The 24,756-nt window shown below is 50.3% G+C and overlaps 1 protein-coding gene across 3 annotated transcripts in view; it reads right to left on the reverse strand.

The window, feature by feature from the left end:
- ANKLE2 (ankyrin repeat and LEM domain containing 2) overlaps window positions 1–22,965 on the reverse strand; it is a 36,181-nt gene extending 13,216 nt beyond the window's left edge. For all 3 annotated transcript variants that reach the window (XM_023196809.2, XM_023196808.2, XM_026449538.2), the window contains exons 1-7: window positions 22,700–22,965; window positions 16,297–16,755; window positions 12,464–12,670; window positions 9,881–10,080; window positions 9,456–9,644; window positions 3,169–3,291; window positions 486–552 (exon numbers count right to left, since the gene is read on the reverse strand). In XM_023196809.2, the coding sequence (XP_023052577.2) occupies window positions 486–552; window positions 3,169–3,291; window positions 9,456–9,644; window positions 9,881–10,080; window positions 12,464–12,670; window positions 16,297–16,755; window positions 22,700–22,880 (1,426 nt within the window). In that variant the 5' untranslated portion in view covers window positions 22,881–22,965. The remainder of the gene's footprint in view (window positions 1–485; window positions 553–3,168; window positions 3,292–9,455; window positions 9,645–9,880; window positions 10,081–12,463; window positions 12,671–16,296; window positions 16,756–22,699) is intronic.
- Window positions 22,966–24,756: the final 1,791 nt, after the last annotated feature.

The following is a 24,756-nucleotide window of genomic DNA, read 5'->3' on the forward strand; positions in this document are numbered from 1 at the left end:
AACACAGGCAGAGGGTGACGGGGCGACCCCAGGGACAACCCCAGGGATGACTCCCACCCCAACACAGGCAGAGACACACAAAAGCCAGGCCAACCACCCAAACAAGGAGCTCTGGGCCCTGCCTCTTCCTGAGCTGTTCTTTGTCAACTGCAGGCTCTACCACAATGAAGCTGCGGTGGGAGAGACCTATGGATCCAGGGGTGAGGCCACGGGCAACAGGCAGTGACACACAACCTCAAAAAAGTTCTCTCACAGAAAGCTCAAGGAACAGATACAAGACTTCAGAGAAGGGGTAAGAGGAAAAGAGGGGGAAGTGAGCTGGGAGAGCTCAGGAGAAGAAAGGATGATCCCGAGAAGAGGCTTCCGAGGGGAGCCGGCACACGCGCGGGGAGCTCAGAAAAGCAAAGCTCTGCTCTGTTCCCCCAACACTCCAAGGCCCTTCCCACCACGGACCCCATGATCCAGGCACCAACTCCCCATCTTACCCTTTAAATACTCTCTGATCCGCTCCTTCAGTTCCACAGATTTATTTTTGCTTCTTTCACAAATCACCTATTGAATAAAAAGTGTGTCTAAATCTTATTTGATTGCAATATTTCCTTATCATTACAATGATTTTAGAAAAGTGAGTTTTAAAGTCAGTAAAGTAGAATCGTATCTTAGTGCTAAAGATTTAATAAAGCTCACACTCAAAAAATGTGTGAAGAGTATGGTCTTTCTAAAAGTCTAAGGGGACAGCTAAGAGAACACCCTCTGGGATTCTGGGTAAATTTACTTTTTCTTCGTGCTATTCTACATTTTCTAACTGTCTGCAAGGAGAGGAAAACATACAAGCACACCGTCAAGTAAAAGCAGGAGCACCTCAACATGTTTCTAACTTTCTCAGGTGTCTGAGTTTCACTCACAAGAAGCCTCGTCACACATAAGCTTTTTGTTGTGAGGCTGGGTCAAGGTGGAGCTCCTAACTAACACGGAACATGAATGTTCTATTTTTGCCACTACAGAAATCAAATTTCTCAGCCTTGGAGAACTGCAGCAAAATACAAACTTGTGCTAGAAACTAGAGAAAAACCAACAACCTTCAAATAAAAGGAAGGAAAGGAGCCAGCCTGTGAGAGAAACTGACTAAAACTAGGAAAACAACCACATTTTTGAGTCTGTACCTGACTGTAAGCTTTAAAAAGTCAAATGATTTTTAAAATGCCAGGAGTCAGGCCAGGCGTGGGGCCTCACGCCTGTAATCCCAGCACTTTGGGAGGCAGAGGCGGACGGATCACGAGGTCAGGAGATCAAGACCATCCTGGTCAACATGGTGAAACCCCGTCTCTACTAAAAATACAAAAAATTAGCCAGGCGTGTTGGCGGGCGCCTGTAGTCCTAGCTACTCGGGAGGCTGAGGCAGGATGTGTGAACCTGGGAGGCAGAGCTTGCAGTGAGCCAAGATTGTGCTACTGCACTCCAGCCTGGGTGAGAGTGAGACTCCGTCTCAAAAAATAAATAAAAAAATAAAAATAAAAAAATAAAATAAAATGCCAGGAGTTTTTAGTTACCAAATGCCATTCTTATGCTGAATAAGTACAGATATTCACACACACACACACACACACACACACAAATTGAATCATATATATGCAAAATAATGGCAATTTCTCAGTTGTAGAATTTTCTGGTGAATTTTATTCTTTTTGGTCAAGCAGTATTTTAAATTTTCTATGGCAAGTGGATGAACTGCTTATGCAATAACAACAGTTATAGAGGGGGTATGGGAGAGGCCACTGCCACCAGAAGATTCTTACAGCTTTTATTTCTAAAGGGCTGCTAGACCGTGGACAGCTCACAGCTGTAATACACAGAAACATCAAACTCATCTTTCAGTTCTCAGAAGGTCCAGATACATCTTGCACTTTGGGGGCACAGAACATACTTCTGCCCTCTGTAAGGTGCACTTTGCTCAGCTGCTCAGGGTCGTGATGAGCCCTGACTGACGAGGCTTTTCTGGGTCAGATGAGTACGTATGTGTGAGAAGCTTAGCACAGCGTCTGGGGCACATTGAGCTGAATACAATTTAGCTGCTTTCAGCAGCATCATCCTCACCACCGTGGTCACCATCACCACCACCACTGCCAACACCACCATCATCATTGCGATCTTCACCCTCACCATCATCCTCACATCATCACTATCTTCATCAGCATCCTCACCACCATCATCATCCTCATCACAACCATCACCATCATCACCTCATCACCATCATCATCCTCACTGTCACTATTCCCACAATCCTCACCACTACCACCATCACCACCTTCATCACCATCACCAGCATCACCATCACCACCACCATTCTCACTACCACCATCACCATAATCACCATCACCATCACACCATAATCATCACCATCGTCAAAACCATCATCATCCTCACTACCATCAGCACCATCATCCTCACCATCACCATTACCACAATCCTCACCACTACCATCATCACCACCATTACCATCTTCACCATCACCATCATTCTCACCAGCACCATCACCACCATAGTCATCACCATCACATCCTCACTGCCATCCCCATCACCACCACCATCACCACCATCATTCTCACTACACCGTCATCACCATCATTCTCACTACCACCATCACCACCACCATCACCACCATCATTCTCACTACCACCGTCATCACCATCACCATCATTCTCACTACCACCATCACCACCACCATCATTCTCACTACCACCGTCATCACCATCACCACCACCATCACCACCACCATAATCACCATCCCCATCATCATTCTCATCATCACCATCATCACTACCACCATCACCACCACCATCATTACCTCGGTTCTCTCTGACTCTGGTCAACTGACGTGTTCAGAAAGGGAACTTGATAAAAGACTGTGAGCTGTTCAAAGCAACTAACTGCCAGTTTTAGGAAAATAAAATTAGCACAGCGGGTCAGTTCCTTCCCTCCTGGTTCTACAGATACATCACCTTCACAAAGTGCATCTTACCCAACAGCCAGGGTTCTAACATGTCCCATAAGGCAAACACACTCATACAGAGCTCCTTGTGGCTTCCCTGTGCCTGTGATAATAGACTGTCAATTTATGTATTTTCATTTCTAACTCCAGATAGTAACTGCATTTTAATAAGTACTTACATCTTCAGGTGTTTTATCATATTTATTCCTTGGGTTTTTTACAATCAAATGGTGTGACGAAAGCACGTTGACTACATCTGCATTTCCAAACTTACAAGCAAAATGCAACGGTGTGTCATAGCCCTGAAAAAAGGTGCAGAGGAAGCACAATTATTCACACGTGTCTCATAAGGTTGCTCTAAGATGAAAATAGATATTTATACATTTATTTATTTATTTTATTTTATTGTTTGAGACAGAGTCTCACTCTGTTGCCCAGGCTGGAGGGCACCGGCGTGATCTCGGCTCACTGCAATCTCTGCCTCCCGGGTTTAAGTGATTCTCCTGCCTCAGGCTCCCCAGTAGCTGGGACTATAGGCACCTGCCACCACATCAATTTTTTTTTATTTTTAGTAGAGACAGGGTTTCACCATGTTGGTCAGACTGATCTCAAACTCCTGACCTCAGGTGATCCACCCACCTTGGCCTCCCAAAGTGCTGGTATTACAGGCGTGAGTTACCCCGCCCAGCTTCTACTTTTCTTTAAAAAAGACTCACAAACAAAAAGGCCATATAAGACGCTACTTTTTTTTTTTTTTCTGAGACGGAGTCTCGCTCTGTCGCCCAGGCTGGAGTGCAGTGGCCAGATCTCAGCTCACTGCAAGCTCCACCTCCCGGGTTCCCGCCATTCTCCTGCCTCAGCCTCCCGAGTAGCTGGGACTACAGGCGCCCGCCACCTCGCCCGGCTAGTTTTTTGTATTTTTTAGTAGAGACGGAGTTTCACCGTGTTAGCCAGGATGGTCTCGATCTGCTGACCTCGTGATCCGCCAGTCTCGGTCTCCCAAAGTGCTGGGATTACAGGCTTGAGCCACCGCGCCTGGCCAAGATGCTACTTTTATAACGGAAAAATAACTGGCATTCTAGCACATACTCACTTCATGCCAAGGCTTGAGCTCAGCACACTGACCTGGGTGGTGCCCAGGCCCTGGAGGAGCTTAAATTCTCCATAAACAGTGAACAGTAGCTTTAACCAGTATAGGGCCCAGTACAATGTCATGTAAAACATGCCCAGAAAATGAAATACACAGATGAGGACCACAATCAGAATAAAGCAAAGCCCACGAATTTGGCCTGTACTCAAAGAAAAGTCTCTGTGGCATGTGGCACCACAGTAAACAAAATTCTTTTCACTGCTGATGATGCTGCATCATGCCCTGACTGGGAACCCAGGTCTCTGTCCATGACACTGCGTCATGCCCTCCCTCCCCCATGGGGTCGCAGGTCTCCACGCCATCTGCCTGGAGCTCCCACGGCGGCACCTCTGATCCTTCCTGATGCTCTGGGCAGTCTCAATGTCACCTTCAGCTGTGGCCTATAGACCAGCAGGCCCCATGGTCAACAGTGACCCTGAGCCCAAGACCTGAAGGGCCAACTCCCTCCCAGGCACCTCACTTGGACATCCCACAGGCAGCTCCGCTGCACCGTGTAGAAAACAGAATTCATTTACACCCAGCAGAGCCAGCAACACCTCCTCACGTCACCTCTGATTACCAAGATTCTGGCTGTAAAGTGTCCCGTGGCATCGTATGCCATGGCGGCCACCCCTAAGCTTCTGCACAGGGAACAAAAACTCATCATGGACCCTGCGGCCTGTACTGACACCCCCGCCTCCACTCCTTGGCAACACAGCCTAGGTCACCCTCAAATGTCCTTCTCCAGCTCCCTCCCACCATCACCCACTAGAGGTAATAACCCTTACGACTCTCTCACACGACCCCAAAAAGGTCTGGATGTTTGAATACACCACCACGCTGCCTGTACCCCATCCTTCTATCCAGGGGCTGGTAAGCTTTCTTGGACAAGACCAGACGGTAAGCATTATAGACTTTTGAGGCCATTGTGTCTCTGCCACAGCTACCCAACTCCAGTCTTGTAGCAGGAAAACAGCCACAGACAAATCCACAAATGAGTATGGCTATGTTCCAATAAAGCCTTATGTACACACACAGATGGCGGCTAAACTGGCTCCTGGGCTGCAGTTTGCTGGCCCCTCCTCAAGTGCAATGATTGCTCTGTGTTCTCCAACCCTCAGGCTCTTCTTCTTTTCTTTTTTTTTTTCGGAGATAAAGAAGTCTTTTTCTTTTTTTTTGAGGCGGAGTCTCGCTCTGTTGCCCAGACTGGAGTGCAGTGGCAGGATCTCGGCTCACTGCAAGCTCTGCCTCCCGGGTTCCCGCCATTCTCCTGCCTCAGCCTCCCAAGCAGCTGGGACTACAGGCGCCCGCCACTGCACCCGACTAATTTTTTTGCATTTTGTTTTCAGTAGAGACGGGGTTTCACCGTGGTCTCGATCTCCTGACCTTGTGATCCGCCTGCCTCGGCCTCCCAAAGTGCTGGGATTACAGGCGTGAGCCGCCGCGCCCAGCCAAGAAGTCTTACTTTGTCGCCCAGGTTGGAGTGCAGGGGCACAATCTCGGCTCACTGCAACCTTCACCTCCCAGGTTCAAGTGATTCTCCTGCCTCGGCCTCCCTAGTAGCTGGGATTACAGGTGAGGATAATTTTAGTATTTTTTTTTTTTTGAGACGGAGTCTCACTCTGTTACCCAGGCTGGAGTGTGGTGGCGCGATCTTGGCTCACTGCAAGCTCCGCCTCCCGGGTTCCCGCCATTCTCCTGCCTCAGCCTCCTGAGTAGCTGGGACTACAGGCGCCGCCACCACGCCTGGGTAATTTTTTTGTATTTTTAGTAGAGATGGGATTTCACCATGTTAGCCAGGATGGTCTCGATCTCCTGACCTCGTGATCCGCCCGCCTCGGCCTCCCAAAGTGCTGGGATTACAGGCGTGAGCCACTGCGCCCGGCCCCAATTTTAGTATTTTTAATAGAGACAGGGTTCTGCCATGTTGGCCAGGCTGGTCTCAAACTCTTGACCTCAGGTGATCCACCCGCTCGGCCTCCCAAAGTGCCGTGATTAGAGACGTGAGCCATGGCACCTGGCCCTCAGGCCTTTCTTGGTCCACATTCTACTTTACAGGACTGAGGTTCCAGGTCCTTTGCTTCAGAAACATGACTGCCCCCCTCCCGCTTCCCAAGCCCTCTGCCGTGCACCTGGGCATCTATGGTCTACACAGAAAGGATCCACAACACAACGGCTTCCTTCTGGCCCACCATTCTCCCCACTACACAACGGCCCTTTCCAACCTGTTCTGTACTTGGCAATCCTCACCACCCCGATTTCTGCCTGTTCTTGCTGGGTAACTTCCTGCAGTTCTGGCTGACCTTCTCTCCAGCCCTGCTTCTCACCCACATCGTAATCTTGGGACGTGATCTCTCCAAAAACACTGGTACTTTCTCAATAGTTATTTTTGGTCCACACTTTAACGATTCCTACTTTCGGGGGGTTATAATAAACAAATGTAACCTGAAATATCTAATTTCAGTAATTTACTAAGTTTTCTTTCTGGACACACACATGCACATTTTCTGTGAATACTGCGTGAAAATAAGAACATGTATTTTCTGCAGGGCACAGAGTGCTGTATTATTGCTACAAACCCTCGCTTGCTGACTGTCCTAGTCGAACCTCATTTCCTTACTCAGTTTGCTCACACTCAGCATAACTGACGTACTGTGATGTTACTCCCCCTTTCCTAGTTCATGTACACTATTGCTTTTTTGGTAACCACTGTTTTCACTTTCACCCCTTTCTATAATTTTGCTGGCTTGACAAAATGTCAACACTCCCCCTTTTCTCTCTTGTTGATTTAAAAATTATTCTTGCTTTTCAATTTTGCAGCTCAGCTGGGAGCAGTGGCTCACGCCTGTAATCCCAACACTTTGGGAGGCCAACGCGGACGGATGGGTCAGGAGCTCAAGACCAGCCGGGCAAATATGGTGAAACCCTGTCTCTATTAAAAGTATGAAAATCAGCTACTCAGGAGGCTGAGTCAGGAGCATTGCTTGAGCCTGGGAGGCAGAGGTTGCAGTGAGCTGAGATTGTGCCACTGCACTCCAGCCTGGAGCACAGAGCAAGATGCCGTCTCAAAAAAAAAATTTCTTTTTGCAGCTCAATGTATCATATTCACTGTGTTATCCAATTAACAAAATTATGCCTCCCCACAATATGCCTGACACTCTCTTCTACCCACCACAACACAACGTTCCAAACTCCTGGGTTTTACTAAGAGTTTATAATTCCTGGCTCTAAGCTGTCACTGGGCTTTCCCTTACAAAAATACATCAATTCTTTAAGAATTCTTACTTATGCATTGTTCAATCACTGAAAACCATGCCTCTTTCGGTGGTGGGGACAGGGTCTTGCTCTGTCATCCAGACTGCAGTACAGTAGTGCCATCTCAGCTCATTGCAGCCTCTGCGTCCTGGGCTCAGGTGATCCTCTCACCTCAGCCTCCTGAGTAGCTGGGGCTACAGGCATGTGCCACCACCCCTGACTAATTTGTCTTTTAAAATTTTTTGTAGAGACAGGGTTTTGCCATGTTGCCCAGGCTGTTCTCAAACTCCTGGGCTCAAGCGATCTGCCCACCTCAGCCTCCCTAAGTGCTGGGAGGCCATTCACATGAATTTAAACAGTAGTGTACACAGTTTTACATTCAAGTTTGTAGTTGAAACAGATAACTGTGCTGTCCTTTCTAAGGGTACAGGAAGTGGACAGGGCGGAGGATTTGAAACACTGAGCCAAAGCCCAGGCTCCCTTTAAGAATCATGTTAGTGGCCGGGCGCAGTGGCTCACACCTGTAATCCCAGCACTTTGAGAGCCAGAGGTGGGCGGATCATGAGGTCAGGAGATCGAGACCATCCTGGCTAACATGGTGAAACCCCGTCTCTACTAAAAATACAAAAAAAATTTGCCAGGCATGGTGGCGGCACCTGTAGTCCCAGCTACTCAGGAGGCTGAGGCGGGAGAATCAGTTGAACCCGGGAGGAGGAGCTTGCAGTGAGCCGAGATTGCACCACTGCACTCCAGCTTGGGAGACAGAGCAAGACTCCGTCTTAAGAAAAACGAAAAAAAAAATCAGGTTAGCCCGTCAGAATGGTGAAGGATTGAAGAGCCGCATGCGTAAGTGGCGTTTCTGACCTCCTCCTTCCCTAACTCGCAGAGGGAGTGCAATCACCAGAAAGCCCCATCTGTTCCACGATTTTCTTATCTTGAAATGTTGAACAAGAAAACTGTCCATTTTCTGAGACCCCCCCAGAAAGTAAACTGATTATCAACAACTGCTGAATTGTTGCACTAATCTAGCTTTAACGAAAAGCAAATTCGCTATTTTAAGCAATGGACTTTTCAAAAATTGAAATTAGGCAAAGCAGCTTAAGCCTCCTAATGAGAGAATATTGTTTGTTCAGACTCAAGCTGAAATTCAAGCCTCACATTGCCTTATGCTTTGTTTATGATAAATATATAAATGAGGGTTGCTTAACAGCTGTGAGCACTGTGTGGGATTTTACACCTGGCCTGCGTGACCGCCTGTTCCAGCTGGGGTGTCGATTTGACTAATACGCTCCATCCCGTGTATAAAACTTGCTTCTCTTCTCAAGCAGAGCAGCTCCCCTGGCTCCCTACTCTGCCCTGAAGGACTCTTGGGCTCCCGGGGGTGGGAGGGGCCAAGAGAAGGAAAAGCCTGTCTTTAGCACCCTTTAGAAGAACTGTGCCCCCTTCACAGTGCTGCCTTGCATGGGCCTAGCCCGGCGGGGCACTCATCAGTGACTCCAACTCGCCTGCTTGCTGCACTTGGGATGAAACGATCCCACAGGTCAGGTGGAGGGTGGGGCGTGGGCATTGGCCAGGACTGCTGTCGCCTTTTCTCAAGAGCGAGGAAGATCGTTCCTATTTCTAAGCAGTCACACCCCAGCAGTCTCTTTCTCACACAGTCCTGCATGTCAGGCAGTGTGGTCTGCAGGGGCAGCTCTGTGCCTCAGTGGCTCTTGGCAGGACACTGAGGGCCTGCCTGTGGTGTGCCCAGCTCTGCCACTCCCAGGAGGAGAAGGGCTGCTCAGCTCAAGCAGTCCTGTTCAGCAGAGCAAATGTCCTCGGACAACCGTGTCCCCAGACAGTTCAGACACCCTTGGGGACAGCACTGCACAGACGACAAAGATGCAGGGGCCAGGGAACCCCAGCACTCGGTGCCCTTTGTCCAGTGGGATGTGGTGAGAAGGCAGGTTGCAGGGGTGTAACTGATGTGTCTTTTCCCCAAAGTTATTATACCAATGAGTAACTTGTCAATAAAGCATTCTTCTGGGGAAAACATTTTAAACAATTAAACAAAGAAAGCGTAAGTGGAGGGTGGGCACGCACCATCTTGTCGGGGGTGTTCAGATACAGGTCAACCACGTAGCGGATGCGCTTCTGCAGCATGGCCTCGTCGTCATCGGGGTACATCAGCCTCATGAAGTCGGGGTTCTCCAGGACGTCCAGAGTCAGCTGGCAGATGGAAGCCTGGTTCTCTTTGGCAGCAACATGCATCACGTTGTACCTGCACCCTTCCTGAAAGAGAACCGCATGCTCTGAGCTTCCTATCCGTCACATGCGGACACGCCTGTCGCGAGTGCTGCAATGGAAACCAGCCAGGCCGCGCACCTACCCGATGCAACCGGCGAGGCCGCGCACCTACCCGATGGAACCGGCCAGGCCGCGCACCTACCCGATGGAACCGGCCAGGCCGCGCACCTACCCGATGGAACTGCACCTACCCGACGGAACCAGCGAGGCTGCACACCTACCTGCACAATAGTTGGGTTGTCCCCTGAGCCAATCAGATACCGGGGGTTGCTCCAGATAAGGTCAGAAAAGGTGTCTTCCTCTCCCTTCTCCACAGCTTTCCGAAGCTTGGCGGTGAGGTCCTGCGTGCGGGGATTTTTATAGCTGTTCGCCCGCTCTTTGTTGACTGTTTCTGATTCAGACAAGCACAAACCATCTGTCACTAAGAGACAGAATTTAAGAAAGATTAGTTTCACCAAGTCACTCATGCACCCTATGATGAGAGATAAGGAGGAGCTTTCCACACAGGCTTCTGGGCCAATTGGGAGGCACAGGTGAGAAACGACGAGATGGGCCTGCGGCCACCAGCCCAGCAGGGAACGGCAGCCAGCGCACCTGTGAGCAGAGCAAGTGGGCAAGAGCAGCCAGACCCTGCCGCAAACTTGCTGGGAAAGGCTCTGTGAATGTGGCCAAGTTTGGTGAACTTTGTGTTTTTTCAGAGACGGGGTCTGGCTCTGTCACTCAGGCTGGGGTGCAGTTGCACGATCACAGCTCACTGCAGCCTTGACCTCCTGGGTTCAAGTGATCTCAGCCCCCCCAAGTAGCTGGGACTACGGTTGTGTGCCACCACGCCTGGCTTATATCCATATATATAAATGTATTTTTAAAGATGGGGTCTCACTATGTTGCCCAGGCTGGTCTCCAACTCCTAGCTTGAAGGGGTCCTTCTGCCTCAGCCCCCAAAAATGTTGGAATTACAAGCGTGAGTCACCACACCCGGCCAGTGAACTCGGAAACCTTGGTCAGTAGGTGGAGGAGGAACAACGGCAGTTGTGGGCAAGGGAACAGTCCCAGCAATCACACAAGACCTTCGACATGCACAGTGTGGCTGCGAAGGACCACAGGGTTAAACAGCGTGCCACTGCACCCTGCTGATGTTTTGCGAAGGACCACAGGGTTAAGCAGCGTGCCACTGCGCCCTGCTGATGTTTTTGTGGGGACGGAGTTTTGCTCTTTCGCCCAGGCTGGAGCACAGTGGTATGATCGTGGCTCGTGGCAACCTCCGCCTTCCGGTTTCAAGCAATTCTCCTGCCTCAGCGTCCCAAGTAGCTGGGATTACAGGCACCTGCCACCACGGCCAGCTAATTTTTGTATTTTTAGTAGAGACAGGGTTTCACCACGTTGGCCAGGCTAGTGTGAAACTCCTGACCCGAGATTATCCACCCACCACAGCCTCCCCAAATGCTGGAATTACAGGTGTGAGTCACAGCGCCTGGCCAATTTTTTACATTTTTGGTAGAAGCAGGGTTTCACCATGTAGGCTACGCTGGTCTCCAACTTCCGACCTCAAGTGATCCACCCACCTCAGCCTCCCAAAGTGCTGGAATTACAGGCATGAGCCACCGTGCCCGGCATGATTTTTGTCTTAAAGTGATTTCCTTCTGAGGAATTCTCACAAATTGCAAAGAAGGAAATCTGTACCTGTTAGAAGCCACTCTGGTTTCCATCCAGGAAGCACCTGTACAAGGCTGACTGAGGACAGGCGGATGACTGGAGGGAGAGGGTGCCATTCCTCTGGAGTACCAACCCGCCAGGGAAGCCCAGACAACTGTGAGCTGGGAGAGGGAGCAGGAGCTGAGGCCAGATGAAAGGTAAAGGCAGAGGCTCTACCCCACACTGACTGTGAAGAGCCTCTTCACACAAAACCCTAGTTCTGAGCTACAAGGTGGATAGGAGGCAGACTTCGGGCTGGACAGCTCCTACAGATGAGCCCGACTTTTGCAGATGCCCTAGTCCTAGAAGTAGGTATAGCATCAGGTGGGGAAGGAGACTGCTCTCAGGATCCAAAAAGGCACAGTGGCTCACATCTGTCATCCCAGCACTTTGGGAGGCTCAGACAGGAGGATCACTTGATGCCAGCAATTCGACCAGCCTCGGCAACATGGCAAGACCCTATCTCCATAAAAAAATTTAAATTCTAGCCTGGCCAACGTGGTGACTAAAAATACAAACATTAGCCAAGCACGGTGGCGGGCACCTGTAATCCCAGCTACTCGGGAGGCTGAGGCAGGAGAATCACTTGAACCCAGGAGGCAGAGGTTGCAGTGAGCCGAGATGGCGCCACTGCACACCAGCCTCGGCAACAGAGCGAGACTCCGTCTCAAAAAAAAAAAAAAAAGTTTAAATTAGCTGGGTGTGGTGCCGCTCGCCTACTTCTCTCCCTATTTGGGAGGGTAAAGCAGGTGGATTGCTTGAGCCCAGGAGTCTGAGGCTACAGTGGGCCATGATAGCACCATACCATACTCCAGGCTGGCATGAAGAACAAGACCCTGTCTCTTTACAAAAAGAGAAGAAAAAATCCAACAGGCAGCAGGGAGAGACGTGGGGACAGATGGAGGCAGCCACAGCGTTCTTTTCAGCTTCTCCAGTCAAGATGCTGATACTGGCATGTCAGCATCAGAGCTAGCGTGGCTTCCGGGTCCACTGAGATGCCATCGACTCTACCCCCATGGAGAAAACAAGTTACCACATATGAGGAAAGAAGGCACAAAACGGTGGGATCTATGTGACAGGAACATCAGGATGTGAACTGCTGCATGATTTACCTTTCAACCCGTCACTGCTAAAGAGCGGCGCTGTTTTCACAGGAGAAAGTGGTAAGGACGTTCTGCTTGGAGAAGGGAAATAATCACAAATTCCTCTAGCAAATTTCTCAGCATCTTCTCTGGTAGAAAAAGCTTTAAATCGGGACCCTTTGATCATCTTGACAGCTTGCAATGCTTCCTTTTTATTTTCATAAACATGGATCCTTTCTGGGTAGGAAAAGTAACAAATAAAAATCAGAGATGAGTGACTGGAGCAGCTGTTACCTGGTCACACCCTGGGCTTCATCATCAGCTTCCACGTCTGCTACCCAGTCGCCCGGCTTAGTTCAGATCTTTAATCTTGAAGAAAAAGGGCCTTAGCTAGCCAAAATAACACAGTTAACAAGCTCAATTGGGTGCGTATATGCATGGGAGTAACATGATACACATTACGTTCATATATGTAATTCTATATGGCAAGATTCTATCCTAAAAACTAAATTTCATATAAAGATCTAAACAAAAATTATTAAAAGGCAAATTAAAACAAACTATAATGATGTCAGCCAAGAACAAAAGAGAATTTTAAACACAATTTTGAACAGGAAACGCCTATTTACTTTTTCTCTTATTTTTTTTTGGAGACAGAGTCTCGCTCTGTCGCCCAAGCTCAAATGCAGTGGTGCGATCTTGGCTCTCTGCAACCTCCGCCTCCCGGGTTCAAGCGATTCTCCTGCCTCAGCCTCCCGAGTAGCTGGGATTACAATGCACCCGCCACCACGCCCGGCTAACTTTGTATTTTTAGTAGAGACGGAGTTTCTCCATGTTGGTCAGGCTGGTGTTGAACTCCCGACCCCAGGTGACCCGCCCACCTCAGCCTCCCAAAGTGCTGGGACTACCTTTACAATAATAAAGATTAAAAATAAGGCCGGACGCGGTGACTCATATCTGTAATCCCAGAACTTTGGGAGGCCAAGGCAAGTGAATCACAAGGTCAAGAGATACAGACCATCCTGGCCAACGTGGATTTTAAAAATACAAGAATTAGCCGGGCATGGTGGCACACACCTGTAGTCCCAGCGACTTGGGAGGCTGAGGCAGGAAAATCGCTAGAACCCAAAAGGCAGAGGCTGGAGTGAGCCAAGATTGCGCCACTGCACTCCAGCCTGGTGACAGACCGAGACTCTGTGCCAAAAGATAAGTAAACAAATAAATAAATAATAAATGACAAAAATAAAACCTGCACTATGACCATTTCCCAGTGTTACTATTCTTTTTTTTTTTGAGGCGGAATCTAGCTCTGTCGCCCAGACTGGAATGCAGTGGCACAATCTCAGCTCATTGAAAACTCAGCCTCCTGAGAAGCTAGGACTACAGGCGCCGCCACCATGCCCGGCTAATTTTTTGTATTTTTAGTAGAGACGGGGTTTCACCATGTTAGTCAGGCTGGTCTCGAACCCCTGACCTTGTAATCTGACTGCCTCGGCCTCCCAAAGTGCTGGGATTACAGGCGTGAGCCACTGGCCTGGCCACTAAGTATTCTTTAAAAAGATCGTATGGAAGAATAATCTTCCATTCTATTCACGGTGTTTAACCAATTATCTACTCACAGGCATCACCACAAATGATATCACAGTAACAATACTAATGACAGTGTGCAATTTCTGGCATTCCAGTCAATATTGAGTTCTCTTTTTTTTTTTTTTTCCAATGCTAAACCTTGTTTAAAATTACAATTCTTGGGCTGGGCACAGTGGCTCACACCTGTAATCTCAGCACTTTGGGAGGCTAAGGTGGGAGAATTGCTTGAAGCCAGGAGTTCAAGACCAGCCTGGGCAATAAAGTGAGACCCATTCTCTTAAAAAAAAAAAACATTTAATTACCTAGGTGTGGCCAGGCGAGGTGGCTCACGCCTGTAATCCCAGCACTTCAGGAGGCCGAGCCTGGTGGATCACTTGAGCCCAGGAGTTGGAGACCAGCCTGGGCAAAGTGGGGAAATCTCATCTCTACCAAAAATACAAAAAAACTGAGTGCACACTGGCACATGCGCGTGATGTCAGCAATCCCAAGCTACTCAGGAGGCTGAGGTGGGAGGAGTGCTTGAGTCTGGTAGGCAGACATTGCAGCGAGTTGTTGAGATCACATCACTACACCCCAACCTGGGTGAGAGACAGAACCCAGTCTCAAAAAAAAAAAAAACCAAACAAACAAACATCAAAAAAAACCCAATTAGCTAGGCGTGCTGGTGTGTGCCTGTAACCTCAGCACGCTGGGAGACCAAGGTGGGTGGATCGCTTGAGGGCAGTTCGAGAGCAGCCTGGGCAACATGGCAAAAACCTCTCTCTATAAAAAATACAAAAATCAGCCGGGCATGATGGCTCACACCTGTAATCCCAGAACTTTGGGAGGCTGAGGCGGGCAGATCCCGAGGTCAGGGGTTTGAGACCAGCTTGGCCAAAATGGTGAAACCCTGTCTCTACCAAAAATACAAAAATTAGCTGGGTGTGATGGCAGGTGCCTGTAGTTTCCAGCCAGTCAGGAGGCTGAGGGAGGAGAATCACTTGAACCCGGGATGCAGAGGTTACAGTTAGCTGAGATCGTGCTATTGCACTCCAGCCCAGGCAACAGTGCGAGACTCTGTCTCAAAAAAAATACAAAAATAGCTGGGTGTGGTGGCTCATGCCTGGGTCCCAGCTACTCAAGTGGCTGAGGTAGGAGGATCACCTGAGCCAGAAAGGTTGAGGCTGCAGCGAGTCGTCACTGCACCACTGCAATGCAGCCTAGGGGGTGGAGTAAGACCCTGTCTCAGATGAATAAATTAAAACAATAAAATGGCTGGGGACAGAGGCTCACGCCTGTAATCTCAGAACTTTGGGAGGATGAGGCAGGTGGATCACGAAGTCAGGAGTTCAAGACCAGCCTGGCCAAGACGGTGAAACCCCGTCCCTACTAAAAATACAAAAAATTAGCCAGGCGCGGTGGCAGGTGCCTGTAATTCCAGTTACTCAGGAGGCTGAGGCAGGAGAATCACTTGAACTCAGAGGGCGGAGGGTGCAGTGAGCCGAGATTGCGCCACTGCACTCCAGCCTGGGCAACAGAGTAAGACTCTGTCTCAAACAATAAATAACTAAACACGGCCGGGCGCGGTGGCTCAAGCCTGTAATCCCAGCACTTTGGGAGGCCGAGGCGGGCGGATCACGAGGTCAGGAGATCGAGACCATCCTGGCTAACACAGTGAAACCCCGTCTCTACTAAAAAAATACAAAAAACTAGCCGGGCGAGGTGGCGGGCGCCTGTAGTCCCAGCTACTCCGGAGGCTGAGGCAGGAGAATGGCGTAAACCCGGGAGGCGGAGCTTGCAGTGAGCTGAGATCTGGCCACTGCACTCCAGCCTGGGTGACAGAGCGAGACTCCGTCTCAAAAAAAATAATAATAAAAATAAAAATAAATAAATAAATAAATAAACAAATAATAAAATTACAAAACTTTGATGCTGAAAATTTATGCATTCATTGGCCATTTGCATTCATTAACATAAAAGGTGTGCAGGTTACAATGCATTTTAAAAAGGGGGAGGCGACTAACCAACAGCAGCAGCCAGCTAATATTAATATCTCAGTCCAGCGTATCTCATAGAATCCAATTTACCTAACCAATTTTAACAGTTCTCACGTAGACTCACAAATATTTCAGGAAAGTTCTACATAAAAATATTAACAATGGTTAACTGGGGTGATGAGATGGTGGTGACTGGATTTTTTCTTTTTTTATCTGTACTTTTCCATTTTCAAATGTCATCCCACCCTCTGCATATACGTTATCTGTGTGAGGAAATCCTACACACGTCCCCATTACCATTTCTCGCTGGGACGTCCTCATATACTGGGCACACCCCGTAGTACAAGGGCGGTTCCTTAGACGCAGTCACTCCAGTTCTGTAGGTGTCGACGGCACTGGGGGGCACCGAGCAGGTCTTAGATGTCACAGCTTCCTCTTCTGGAGGATTCAGGCCCACACTGTAACCAAAATCTCTGTCTTCTGAAAAACCAGCCTGATCAGTTGGGTTCCCTTCAGCTGACTTCAAAATCCTTTGTGTGTCTTGGCTGAGAGCTGTGGCACCTGCCTCATGGTGGTCGAAAGAAGGCAGCCTTCCTCCTTGCTCCAGTAAAGCCTGAGCCAATTTTTTCTCAAAAATGAACCTTGTAGTTGACGTAATGGGTCCACATTTCAATCCAGCTTTGATGATTTCTTCTCTAAGGTCATCTGGATTCAGAAGTTTCAATCGAGCCAACACAGCATCCATTGTCATCTCACCTAGGCCCAAGACAAAAAAATCAAATACAGTCACAAAACACTAACACCTGCTGAAGCTGGGTGGCAGGTACCAGGGTTCATTACATAATGGCATCAGTTTATTTCATTAAAAACTTTTTTCTTGGCTGGGCACAGTGGCTCATGCCTATAATCCCAGCACTTTGGGAAGCCAAGGTGGGCGGATCACCTGAGGTCAGGAGTTCGAAACCAGCCTGGCCAACATGGTGAAACCCCATTTCTACTAAAAATACAAAAAATTAGCCGGGTGCAGTGGCAGACACCTGTAATCCCAGCTACTTGGGAGGTTGAGGCAGGAGAATGGCATGAACCCAGGAGGCGGAGGCTGCAGTGAGCCGAGATTGCACTCCAGCTTAGACAACAAGAGCGAGACTCCAGATCAAAAAAAAAAAAAAAGTCTTTATTTTTTTCCCAGGCAGGATTCCACTTTTCATACCAACTCTCTCCTTACTACAATGCCACCATTTTTTTTTTTTTTTTTTTTTTTTGAGGCAGAGTCTTGCTCTGTCACCCAGCCTGGAGTGCAGTGGCACGATCTCAGCTCACTGCAACTTCCGCCTCTTGGGTTCAAGCAATTCTCCTGCCCCAGCCTCCCAAATGGCTGGGATTACAGGCTCCCAGCATCACGCCGAGCTAATTTTTGTATTTTTAGTAGAGATGGGGTTTCACCATGTTGGCCAGGTTGGTCTTGCACTCCTGACCTCAGGTGATCTGCCTGCCTTGGCCTCCCAAAGTGTTGGGACTACCGGGGGGCTTTTTTTTTTTTTTTTTTTTTTTTGAGACAGAGTCTCACTATGTCTCCAGGCAGGCTAGAGTGCAATGGCACAATCTTGGCTCACTGCAACCTCCACCTCCCGGGTTCAAGCGATTCTCCTGCCTCAGCCTCCTGAGTAGCTAGAATTACAGGCATGTGCCACCATGCCCAGTTAATTCTGTATTTTTAGCAGAGACAGGGTTTCTCCATGTTGGTCAGGCTGGTCTCGAACTCCCGACCTCAGGTGATCCGCCTGCCTCGGCCTCCCAAAGTGCTGGGATTACAGGCATGAGCCACCGTGCCCAGCCCATTATATTCTTAAAAAAAAAAAAAAAAAAAAAGTCCAGGCACGGTGGCTCATGCCTGTAATTCCAGCATTTTGGGAGGCCAAGGCGGGCCGATCACCTCAGGAATTCAAGACCAGCCTGGCCAACATAGTGAAACCCTGTCTCTACTAAAAACAAAAATTAGCCGGGCATGGTGGCGCATGCCTGTAATCCCAGCTACTTGGGAGGCTGAGGTAAGAGAACTGCTTGAACTTGGGAGGTGGAGGTTGCAGTGAGCCAAGATCGCACCACTGTACTCCAGCATAGGGGACAAGAACGAGACCTCATTTCAAAAAAAAATTACCCAAGCATAGTGGTGCATGACTACGGCCCCAGCTACTCAGGGGGCTGAGGCAGGAGGATCCCTTGAGCCTGGGAGGTGGGGGCCACCGTGAGCCAAGATGGCACCCCTGCACTCCAGCCTGGGCGACAGGATCAGACCCTGTCTCAACAACAAATAAAAGGATGGGGGGGAGTAATATTTCTGAATTTAAGTTTCTATAGGGTTCTGACTTTTAAAAACATGTTCGTGATTGACATACTCAAGAAATAAGTAAAGCCGGCCAAGGTGGCTCACACCTGTAATCGCAGCACTTTGGGAGACCGAGATGGGTGGATCACGAGGTCAGCAGTTCAAGACTAGCCTGGCCAAGATGGTGAAACCCTGTCTCTACTAAAAAAAACACAAAAATTAGCCAGGCGCGGTGGCAGGCGCCTATAATCCCAGCTACTTGGGAGCCTGAGGCAGGAGAATCGCTGGAATCCAGGAGGCAGAGGCTGCAGTGAGCAGAGATCACCCCACTGCACCCCAGCCTGGGCAACAGAGCGAGACTCTGTCTCAAAAAAAAAAAAAAAAAAAAAGAAAAGAAACAAATAAGTAAATAAACAAAAAGATGGGGGACACTCAAATGGAATACCAGCCAGAAGAAACGAACCTAACTGGTTTACAAGTGAGTAACACATGGGAAGCTAACCCATGTAACTTTGGAAAAGAGTGAGTGACTAAAGTGCTCTAAGGAGAAAGACAAAAAGAACTGTGGCCATTACAGTGTGAACAGCCTCTAAGCAGTAGGTGTTTTCACAATGCTATAAGTTAGCACACCTACAGCTATTTTCTGTGGACTCTAGGGCAAAGCAAATAATTTGAATACATGGTGGCTGATGAGAGCCAGGACTCTCAATGACAGAAAAGAAAGTGGGAGTGAGAACAGGGTTTCATCAAATGATTCCTGTAAAGGGCAAGAGAGTAACCATCTCAGACTCTATGAGCCAAAGGCCGTGTAAGTGCTCAAGAACAGCCACGGCAGGGGGTGACAGCTCACACCTGTCATCCCAGCGCTTGGGGAGGCCGAGGCGGGAAGATCACTTGAGTCCAGGAGTTCAAGACCAGCCTGGGCAACGTGGCGAGACCCTCTCTACAAAAACTTTAAAAATTAGCTGAGTGTAGTGATGTGCACCTGTGCTTCCAACTACTTGGGGGACTGAGGCAGGAGGATAAATTAAGCCCAAGAGTTTGAGGATTCAGTGAGCCCTGTTTGTGCCATTGCACTCCAACATGGGCAACAGAGCAAGACCCTGTCTCCAAAAAAAAAAAAAGAATAGCCACAGATATACATAAACAAAGGGGTATGGTTGTATTCCAATAAAACTTTACTATACTTAGGAAAAGAGATGGGGGCCAGTTTGGATCACAGTTTGCTGACTCTTGCATTAGAATAAACCCAGGGGCCCAGGCATGGTGGCTCATGCCGGTAATCCCAGCACTTTGGGAGGCCAAGGTGGGTGGATCATTTGAGGTCAGGAGTTTGAGACCAGCCTGGCCAACATGGTGAAACCCCGTCTCTACTAAAAATACAAAAATTAGCCAGGTGTGGTAGCGTGCACCTGTCATCCCAGCTACTCAGAAGGCCAAGCAGGAGAATCGCTTGAACTGGGCAGGCAGAGGTTGTAGTGAACCTTGGCCTGGACAACAGAGTAAGACTCCATCTTAAAAAAAAAAAAAAAGAATAAACCCACAGACGTTGCATTGAAATTGGAAGCATCAGTATGATCACATGGTCTTTGACCTATCGATGGGTAAAGATGTGAGAAACAGCTAGATCTGAAGACTGGGTAATGTTACATTAACAATTTTTTTTTTTTTTTTTTTTTTTTTGAGGTAGAGTCTTGCTCTGTCACCCAGGCTGGAGTGCAATGGCACAATCTCTGCTCACTGCAACCTCCACCTCCAGGGTTCAAGCAATTCTCCTGCCTCAGCCTTCCGAGTAGCTGTGACTACAGGCACCTGCCACCACGCCCAGCTAATTTTTTGTATTTTTAGTAGAGACTGCCTCACCACATTGGCCAGGCTGATCTTGAACTCCTGACCTCGTGATCCACCTGCCTTGGCCTCCCAAAGTGCTGGGATTACAGGCGTGAGACATGGCACCCAGCCGAGTATGCAACTTTTGAGATTGGCTTTTCCTAGTCAGCATAATGCCCTTGAGATCCACCTACGTGGCAGAGTGGACCGCTGCGGAGTGGCACCCCGGGGTATCAATGTTTAAATTTAACCATCCACCTCCAGAGGGACATTTGAGTTATTTCAGTTTCTGGCAATTACAAATAAAGTTGCTATGAACATCAAATACGGGTTTTTGTGTGAAAATCGCTTTCATTTCTCTAATAAAAGCTCAGGAATGCAGAGCAGATTTAACTTCCTAAAAACCTGCCAGGCTGATTCCCAGAGTAGCTGCACCACTTACCATCCCCACTCGCAATGCACGAGACCCAGTTTCTCTAAATCTCTGCTGACTTGTGGTAATATCAGTATTTTTTTTATTTCAGCCCCTCTCAAAACACCAGCCTCCCCCCAGCCACACTGTCCATAGCTCTGCTTGGATGATGCTGGTGGTGACGGTAACAGAGCACTCAGAGGGGCTTAACACATACCAAGTGCTGCACTTACCCAACTCCCAAAAAATCTTAACTAGGTACTACTATAATCCCTATTCCTAAATGAGCAGGCTGAAAACAGACAGGTTAAGCCCACAGCAACAAGTGGTAGGGCCGGGCGCAATGGCTCACACCTGTAATCCCAGCTACTCGGGAGGCTGAGGCAGGAGAATGATGTGAACCCGGGAGACGGAGCTTGCAGTGAGCCCAGATCACGCCACTGCACTCCAGCCTGGGTAACAGAGCGAGACTCCGTCTCAAAAAACAAACAACAACAACAACAAAAATAGAAAAATTAGCCGGGCTTGTTGGCATTCGCGTTTAATCCCAGGTACTAGGGAGGCTGAGGCAGGAGAATCGCTTGAACCCGGGAGGCGGAGCTTCCAGTGAGCCGCGATTCTGCCACTGCACTCCAGCCTGGGCGACAGAGCGAGAGTTCATTTCAAAAAAAAAAAGAAAGTGGTAGGGCCAGGACACAAACTCACATAATCCGACAGGAATCCCCACTCAATCATTAGAAAGCACCGCTTCTCAGTGACTAAAAGTCTGACAATTTAGAGTAAAAACAAACTCAGTTTCTCCCACTAGACTCTGGCAACATGCTTCAGACGCCAGATATGTGGGGGTTTTCTCCCCACGAATCACGCAGGTCATCCGTTCTGCAGTGGACACAGGCTGGGTGTCCTCTGTGCAGTTCCATCCTAATTCAGTCATCTATTCTGACAGCATCTTCCTGGACATACCAGCAGACCGCACAGGTTAAGGGCTTAGCCCCACAAGACTGCCTCCCCACTTCCAGGGCCCAGGTTGTCTGACCTGCGCTTCAGACCGACTGGGTGTAACGGGGTAACCTCCTCAGGTTGTGTTAATTTGCTAGAGTGGCTCCCGAACTCAGAGACGTGTTTTACTTACATTTACCAGCATAGAATAAAGATTACAAAGAATATAGGTGAAGAGATGCGTGAGGTAAAACCGGGGGGAAAGGCTTGGAAATTCAAGGCCTCTCTGAGAACCGCCTCTAGGAACCCCCACGTACTATCTGGAAGCTCCCTCAACCCAGCCCTTTTGGGTTTTTACAGAAACTTCATTTCACAGGCATTGGTGATCAGCTCAACCTTCAGCCCCTCTCCCCTCCCCGGAGGCTGCGGGTGGGGCTGAAAGTCCCCAGAACCTCTAACTCAGCCTTGGTCTTTCCCGCGACCAGTCCCATCCAGAAGCTCCCTAAGGGCTGCCGGCCACCAGTCCACTCAGCCTACAAGACATCACATTGGAGGTTCCCGGAATTTCAGGAGTTGTATGCCATGAAAAGCGGATGGAGGTGAAACACACAGTTCACAGGATCAGTTACCTCAAACTTGAAATGACCAAAATCCACCTCTGATCTCCACATCACCCAGACCCGGCAGTCTACCCCAAAGCAATAAATGGACACCTTCTCCCCTTTCGTCCAGCCCCAAACTCCTAAGTCACATTTGCCTTTTCCGTCTCTGCCTTACGTTCAATGACCAGTAACCGCAGGAGTTTCACATTCCAAACACATCCGGGACCCAGGGCTTCCTACCCGCGCCGCCCTCCTTTGGGCCATCCCTCCCCAGGTCTCCATCGACCGCAGCAAGGTTCTCCGCTAACGCCTCGCCGGGCTCCCGCCGCCTTCCCCGGAGGCCGCTCCCGAGCCCAGAAAGCTCTCATCCCCGAACCCGGCGTGGCCCCTGCCGCCCCCGCCCCGGGAAGCCAGGTTCCCCGCAACGGCCCTTTCCGCGGCCGGAATGGCCTTTCTCGAGCGGCCCTGGTTCTCCCGCCGGCCTCGCCCAACTGCTGCCGACACCGCGAGCTCGAGGGGCGCGGCCCGGGGAGGGCGTCGGGGCGGGGAAGTGACCGGGGTGCGGGGGCCCAGCGACCGCCTGGGCCTTACCTGGGGCGGGGGCGGCGGCCGCGGGCGGCGGAGGAACTGGGGTCCCACTGCGGCCCAGACCCCCAGGCCGCGGGCCCAGCCGCCGCACCAGCCACCGCACAGCGATCAGCAGCACCGAGGCACCCAGCAGCTCCCAGGCCAGCGCCGCCCACTCGGCCGCCGCCAGCCGCGGCCACAGCATTGCCGCAGCCCGGGCCGCAGCCGCCGAGGAGCCTGCACCCTGCGCCGCGCCCGTTCCAGGACCCCGCGCCGGGCTGCCCGCGCCCTGCCTGACGGCGCCACGCTCGAGGCGGCCGGGGTGGCGCGGGGGACACGGGCGGCGGCCACGCTCATGAAAGTCTGGCGAGGTCGCGGCGGTGGCCCCGGCCCTGGACCCTAAGCGGGCGGGGACGGGCAAGCGGACGGGCGGGCGCGGCAGGCGGGGCGCGGGCAGCCCGGCGCGGGGCCCTGGAACCTGCGCGGCGCGGAGAGCGTAATGTGTGGGCGGGGCCGGGGCGGGGCTTGTTTACTGCCTCCCGGGCCCGGGCCTGGCCTCCGCGGGGCGCTGCACCTCTTCGAGAACCAAGCGGGCTCCGCTGGGTTTGTGTGCTCTGGGCCCCAGGACCGTTTGCGGCCGCCGCCCCGTCCTGGAGCTGGAGTGAGGAGGCGCCTCTCACTTTCCTGCGAACCCGCAGAACGGGCGGCCGGCGCTGGGGAGGCCCCCGGAGCTTCCCGCTTCTTCACCAAGCGACCCTGACGCGCTGTCGAAAGCTTGGATTTTGCCGGGCGCGGCGGCTGCGTCCGGAGTCCTAGCGCCTTGGGAGGCGAGGCGGGAGGACCCCTCGGCCCAGGAGTTCGAGACCAGCCTGGGCAAATATTTTGAAAGTCATGGTAAACGCCGCAGTTACTTTTGCACCAACCTAATTGGGAGACCCTGTCCCGAAAAAGGGAGGAGGATTTTCCTGTATACAATTTAGATTTTTTTTTTTTTGATGCGGAGTCTTGCTCTGTCGCCCAGGCTGGAGTGTAATGGCGCGATTTCTGCTCACTGCAGCCTCCGCCTCCTGTGGCTCACGCCTATCATCCCAGCACCTTGGGAGGCCAAGGCAGGAGGATCGCTTGAGCCCAGGAGGTGGAGACCAGCCTGGGCAATATGGCGATACACTGTTTTTTAAACTAAAACTTTTAAAAAATTAGCTGGATGTCGTGGCACATGCCTTGAGGAGGGAGGATCACTTAGGCCTGGGAGGTCAAGGCTGCAGTGAGCCAAGATTGCGCCATTGCACTCCAGCCTGGGAGAGAGAGACCCTGTCTCAAAAATAAACACATACATACATACATAAAAAGGTAATTACGTAAGTCCTTGCTACGGAGGCTCCATACATGAAGGACTTTAATAACAAGTTGTTATACACTTTTATAAACTATAAATTTAAGTTTGACGTATATGCATGCTTTATAGGGGTGGCCGGGTTCTCGCCCGTCACAGGGATCTTGTCATCTGAATCATAAACCCAAGCAACTCTGGGGGAACTGAGAGCTCATTTGTTAAATGGTCAGCTGTAGTCAACTGTTGCCACCCAGCACGCACTCTCCAGCCTTAACAACAGAAGCTCCCAGTGGGCAGTGGAGACGCTCCCGTCTCCTAAACACATCCAGCGGCCATGTGACTAAGCAAAGGCAGCGGAGAGTGAATGGACGGTGACGGACACGGCCATGCAGCCGGCCTTCTGCGAGTGCCCACAATGCACATCCCTGTGCTTTCTCTCCCTACTCACCTCAGAGGGGGACGGAAGGTGGGACTGGGAGAGCTGTTCTCAGGCAGGTGGACTCTGATCAGCGGAGACGGAAGGCACTTTTGTTCTCGGCATCCTTAAAGCTGTCCTGGTCAGTCCTGTTTCCATGCTTGAGTGTCTGGTGCAGCAGCTCCACCATCCTTGACACCAGGACTGCTGTGGAATCCAGGTAAGCAGCTAGGGTCCTGGTAGGGCCATGCCCTCACCCCCATCTAATGCATCCACTCCCAGTTAAATGAGAACGGGATAATCACAGGAAAACATGGAGAACAACTCCACTGT

This window comes from Piliocolobus tephrosceles, chromosome 10 (genome assembly GCF_002776525.5).
Source record: "Piliocolobus tephrosceles isolate RC106 chromosome 10, ASM277652v3, whole genome shotgun sequence".
NCBI lineage: Eukaryota > Metazoa > Chordata > Mammalia > Primates > Cercopithecidae > Piliocolobus > Piliocolobus tephrosceles.